The sequence below is a fragment of the Nematolebias whitei genome, unplaced genomic scaffold (genome assembly GCF_014905685.2).
Source record: "Nematolebias whitei isolate Nwh7 unplaced genomic scaffold, NemWhi1 Nwh_scaf_65, whole genome shotgun sequence".
In the NCBI taxonomy this organism is placed as follows: Eukaryota; Metazoa; Chordata; class Actinopteri; order Cyprinodontiformes; family Rivulidae; genus Nematolebias; species Nematolebias whitei.
Genome location: NW_023618610.1, coordinates 1 through 5,683, shown reverse-complemented (window position 1 = coordinate 5,683; position 5,683 = coordinate 1). Strand labels below are relative to the sequence as shown.

General features: G+C 46.9%; 1 protein-coding gene across 1 annotated transcript in view; it reads left to right on the top strand.

Annotated features, from left to right (window-relative positions):
• The window catches only part of LOC119429198, a gene marked incomplete at its 3' end in the record, with an annotated part of 31,472 nt that extends 27,005 nt beyond the window's left edge, over window positions 1–4,467 (top strand). Inside the window, exons 8-15 of the mRNA XM_037696873.1 lie at window positions 232–363; window positions 460–548; window positions 628–742; window positions 2,829–2,995; window positions 3,070–3,250; window positions 3,327–3,432; window positions 4,169–4,241; window positions 4,312–4,467. Coding sequence (XP_037552801.1) covers window positions 232–363; window positions 460–548; window positions 628–742; window positions 2,829–2,995; window positions 3,070–3,250; window positions 3,327–3,432; window positions 4,169–4,241; window positions 4,312–4,467 — 1,019 coding nt within the window. The remainder of the gene's footprint in view (window positions 1–231; window positions 364–459; window positions 549–627; window positions 743–2,828; window positions 2,996–3,069; window positions 3,251–3,326; window positions 3,433–4,168; window positions 4,242–4,311) is intronic.
• Window positions 4,468–5,683: the final 1,216 nt, after the last annotated feature.

Below are 5,683 nucleotides of genomic sequence, written 5' to 3'. Positions count from 1 at the left end.
TTTTCTGTAACATTCTGTAACGTTCTGCGTTTTCTGTAACATTCTGTGACGCTCTAACATTCTGCGTTTTCTGTAACATTCTGTGACGCTCTAACGTTCTGCATTTTCTGTAACGTTCTGCGTTTTCTGTAACATTCTGTAACGTTCTGCGTTTTCTGTAACATTCTGTAACGTTCTGCTTTTTCTGTAACGTTCTGCGTTTTCTGTAACATTTTGCGTTTGCCTCGTCAGGTCGTAACGACAAAGGTCAGCTGGGTCATGGAGACACCAAACGTCTGGAGGCTCCAAAGATCGTCGAGGGCCTGGCCGATCAGGTGATCGTTTCTGCCGCCTGCGGACGCAACCACACGCTGGCGCTCACAGGTGAGCCGGGTCCGGATCGGGACTTTTAGAACTTTTGAACAAAACGGACTCGAATCAGCTGAACGTCGTTTTAATTGACTCTTTGTGCTTCTTCAGAGGACGGCACCGTTTACTCCTTTGGTGAGAACAAACTGGGTCAGCTTGGCCAGGGCAGTCAGACGGACGCCGTCCTCAGTCCAGCACCGGTGAGCCGTCGGTCTTTGGACTGAGAGAACCGAGTCCTTCAGAACCTTGATAGTAACGTTGGGCTTCGCCTCCTTTCAGATTTCCTACAACGGCCAGCCTCTGGTGAAGGTGTCCTGCGGTGCCGAGTTCAGCATGGTGGTGGACTGCAAAGGAAACCTGTACTCCTTCGGCTGCCCAGAGTACGGACAGCTAGGTACCGATCCATCCACCTCCATCACCACCACTGGATCTAATGCTGCGATTCAAACTTCTAGTTATTAAGATTGTCCAGGAGACGAACGCTGTGACTTCAGAGCCTTGTTCCATTCATGGTTTTTGAAATATTCAGCTTTATTTAAGCTCCATTAGGACGCATTGGGAACATTTCAGCAGCTTGGATTTAGTCCAACATGGCCGCCTCCTGACAACTTTTTCATGAACGGTTCTGCAGATTAGAGACTCCACGAAGCAGCTGTGCAGGTCCACAGATTACAGAGGTTTGGATTATTCCCTCCAGCATCATAAATTATAGAAGTTACTTTTTATTCAGATGAACCATCTTTATATACCACAGAGCTGCAAGTCAACCTGGAGCTAGTACTACTAATAGTACTTCCAAGTATTAGTATAGTGCCTTTACTAGTCATCCTGGTATTTAAATTAGTATAGGGTAGTAAATGTGTTAATAGTATCAGTGTCTCCCCTAGATTACTTGCCTTGGCAGGGCACTCATCTCTTCTGTGATTTTTGTCGTGGGTGGGGGGGGAGACGGTTCAGCGTGAGGGAGGCGGAGCGCTGCCTCTGTATCTTTTTAGCTAGCACGTCTGTATTGTGCGCAGCTAGCGTAGCGCTACATCAGTTGTCGACGAGGGGTGGGGGACGGCAGTTCGGTAGTAGACCTAAACGAATACCTCGATATTTTAAGATAAATCACGATATACGATATATATATATATATATATATATATATTTTTTTTTTTTTTCTTTTCTTTCCATAAAGTAACAAAAATATATTCCAGAGTCAAAGCTTTGTCCCAGTTGTCACACAGGCACATTTATTAACAACAGCTGGAACTGTACAAAATAAATGTCTAAAAAATAAATATTTACGTTTTTTAGGCATTTATTTAAATAAACAAATACAAGTTCCAAGACATTTGATATTGTCCATAGAAACATCAAAGCATGTTCTTGTTTTTAGTATTTCACCGTTTTATGGCACCCTGATTTATTAATAAATCTGAAGTCTGATTCTGGTGAAGTATATTCATTCAACTTTTAATAACTTTTATTAACAAAAGTCTGACTCTGGAAGTGCAGAGCTCAGGTGGAGTTGTTTTTCCTCTCACCCTAAACTTGTCTCCACGTGTTTTAATGAGAAAACTTCGTACGTTGCCTCTGCAGTTAATTTCCTGGAGAACACCAAACTGCTCAGTCGTTTTAACACCCATCAGCTCGTCAACGAAGATCTCTGCAGATCTAAGATCAGCTTTGTGATTCAAACAGTCTTCAGGCGCTGCAAGCGGCGGGGGAGGGGCTGGTTTGTGCTCAAGTGAGGGAAAAGGAGGAGGGGTGGCATTAAGGTGACTGGGAGGACCAACCTGGCAGATTTATTAACTAGTACTGAAGTACTTGTCCAGTCTGAGCAGGTCGTCTGTGCGTGCGGAGCTCGCACGCCTTCATCTCAGAGATGATCTGATCTGTAGCTGGCGGGAACAAGAAGCTTCAGTCTGTGTGAAACTAACGGCTTATATCAGCTGTTTAAATGTTTCTCACTTGAATGTTGACGCTTCTAACAATTCCTGCGTTGTAAAATGATCGTTTGGGGTGAACGTGACCGATTGTGGCTCCATGTCCTCAAAACGACTTCTGCCCACACGGCTCGCTCTTTTAGTCGTTTCCTCACAGAAGAGAGAACTTTACCTTGTCGTCGTCCTGGGATTATTTTACTGACTCGTGTGCAAAGTGGACTCGTCAGTGTTGGACTGTAAACAAATGACTCTTAATTGTTGGCAACAAAACACGACTGCTGACGAATTCTGTGGTAACTTTTAGTGAACGATGTGTATTTAGTGCGTATTTCTATCGTAGTACACGAAAAACTTCAGAACATGTGTATTTAGTGCGTATTTCTATCGTAGTACATGAAAAACTTCAGAACATGTGTATTTAGTGCGTCTTTCTATCGTAGTACATGAAAAACTTCAGAACATGTGTATTAATGAAACATCTGTTCAGGCTTTAATGATTAAACCCGTTGGACGTGACCTGGTTTGATTTGGACTCTGATCCGTCTTCAGGTCACAACAGTGACGGGAAGTTCATCGCTCGGGCCCAGCGGATCGAGTTCGACTGCGAGCTCGTCCCCCGGCGCGTCGCCATCTTCATCGAGAAGTCCAAGGACGGCCAGATCATGCCGGTGCCCAACGTGGTGGTCCGAGACGTGGCGTGTGGAGCCAATCACACGGTGAGACGCCCCCCCGGTGGTTCTGACGTTCAGGCACGTTCTGACCCGGCTCTAACCTGGTTCTGTGTGCCCAGCTGGTGCTGGACTCTCAGAAGAGGGTCTTCAGCTGGGGTTTTGGCGGTTATGGACGTCTGGGTCACACGGAGCAGAAGGACGAGATGGTTCCCCGACTCGTCAAGCTCTTCGACTTCCCCGGTCGCGGCGCCGCTCAGGTCTACGCCGGGTACCAGTGCTCCTTCGCCATCAACGAGATGGGTGAGGGACAGAACCCGCACCGGTTCTGAGGCTCGAATCTTCAGACCTCTCACGTGTGCTCTCGTCGGGTTTGCAGGGGCGCTGTTCTTCTGGGGGATCACAAACACGTCCAGAGAGTCCACCATGTACCCCAAAGCTGTGCAGGATCTGTGCGGCTGGAAGATCCGCAGCCTGGCCTGCGGGTGAGTCTGGATCCTGGACTTTAAACCCACCAGGGCCCAAAATAACTTTTCTCTGAAGTTGCATCAAATACCGTCTCAAAAAATAATCCTTTTGGTTTCAGATTAATGAAATCTCACTGATCTCCTGATGCATGCTCAATAATCCAGGTAGAAAAAAGAAGTTGTTCAGTCTCAGTCACCTCAGGACCGGGTCCAAAACCGTTTCTACAGTTTTTTGACCCGGTCCACAGGACCTGACTGAACTTTTTTAAGGAATCTCACTGAATTGTAGAAGTCTGCCCCCTGCTGGTGGAACTGGTTCCTGCAGCTGCATCAACTGGTGGCCACATCTAAGGATCAGAAACGGGTCGGCTCAGACTGGTTTCCTGCAGAACTTTGTTTTACATCAGCGCTTTATTATTTTTATGAATCCTCCCTTCAGAAAAGTTGCTTTTCTCTAAAACTGCAGAGTTCAAGAAGGATCAGAAAACTATCGACCTTTAAATCACTCAAAGCCGATCAGAACGTTTTGCATCTCCTGTTCCAGTCTTTAGGCCAGGGCTGCTCAACTGGTGGCCCGGGGGCCAAATCAGGCCCACGGATGAACTCCGCTCGACCCCCTAATGTGTCGATTCTAAATAAAACTAGATCTTAAACCATAAAACAAACGCAATGACAACAACTGCTGGATGTCCGGCCCCGGAGCGCTTTAGCTGAACGGACGTGCTTCAGGCTGATTTGTGTTTGATGTCGGCAGGAAGAGCAGCATCATCATCGCGGCGGACGAGAGCACGATCAGCTGGGGCCCCTCGCCCACATGTGGAGAGCTGGTAGGTTCTGCCGCCATCTTGGCGTTTATGATTCACGAGGAGGAGAAACGACGTGTGTTTTTGTCTTCAGGGGTACGGAGACAACAAACCCAAATCCTCCACAACCGCTCAGGAGGTGAAAACTCTGGATGGGATCTACGTCGAGCAGGTAACTCGAACCAGACACCGTTTTATTCATGTTCGGGGTTCATCAGCAGAGGACGCCTTTTTACCGACAAACTCACGTGTGAGGGTGTTCGTTTAAAGGGATAGTTCCAACCTTCTGCAGTGGGGTTAAGTCACACGGTAGTTCCAGGTGAACGCAGCTGACCTGCGGCTCAAATTCAGTTCTTGTGTTCTTTGTTTAAACTGTCGAGCCCGAGGATTACAGAACAACCTTTTACTTGAGCAACAGTTCAGCTTTTTTTAAACTCTTGGTTCTGTTTATGAAACGACATCGCTTCAGTCATTAAAGTTTGGACTGGAGCCCTGTTCAGACTAGTCTGTAGCTCATCACTTCTCTAAACAGGTCATTTAAAGAGACATCTGCAGCAGGTAAGATATTAACATGCCACTTTATGTATAAAGCAGCAGCAACCAGCAGAGGACACTGGATCAAACACACAGATCCACCGAGGAGAACTAAATGACTTGAAGCCTCTTGGTTCTACGTTCCTGATCCGATCTCCAACCGTCATTGGGTGAGAGTCCACCCTGGACATATGGTCCATCACCAAAGACATGGACGCTTGAGGACAGTTGTCAGTCAGCCCAACATGGATGTAGTGATGATCTGAAGCTCATGTATAACGACCATCGTGACCCGTTAGGGCCGAGTCACCCGATCAGAGTCCGCTTGGGTCCTGACTGCAGAGCTTTGAGGGGTTCTGGTGGCGTTTGTTGCTAAACTTAAAGAACCCGCCTGATGCGTGTAGCTCATTAGTTCTGAAGCTCGTCTGCTCCCATGAAGAACAAACAAATGTATAAAGACACTGAGCTGCACTAAGATCTCTGTAAATCTAACTGATAAATACAGAAGGTCAGGGAGGAGACCTGCAGCGTGTTGCAACTGAAACATCAAGACGTCCTCAGCAAAAACCTTCAGGAACTCGTTTATTCATCAAATTAGCAGAACTTTATTCTTTCACCCACAAAAAGAACGTTTGAGTCACCTCGATGACCTCACAGAACCGTCAGCTGACATTAAAGCAGGTTCTCTTCAGCTCCGAGTCTCGAGCTGATTTTAAAAAACAGAAGTTTAGAGTAATCTTTGATCTGCTCCCTCTTCAGATGTCCAGAGTCCTCTGTCCAACCACCTCCATGTCCTCCAACTTCATCCATAGATCTCCTCTGTCTTTTTCCTGGCAGCTCCCAGACATGTCCAAACCACTGTCCCTCTGGACATGTCCAAACCAATGTCCCTCCTCTGGACATGTCCAAACCACTGTCCCTCCTCTGGACAT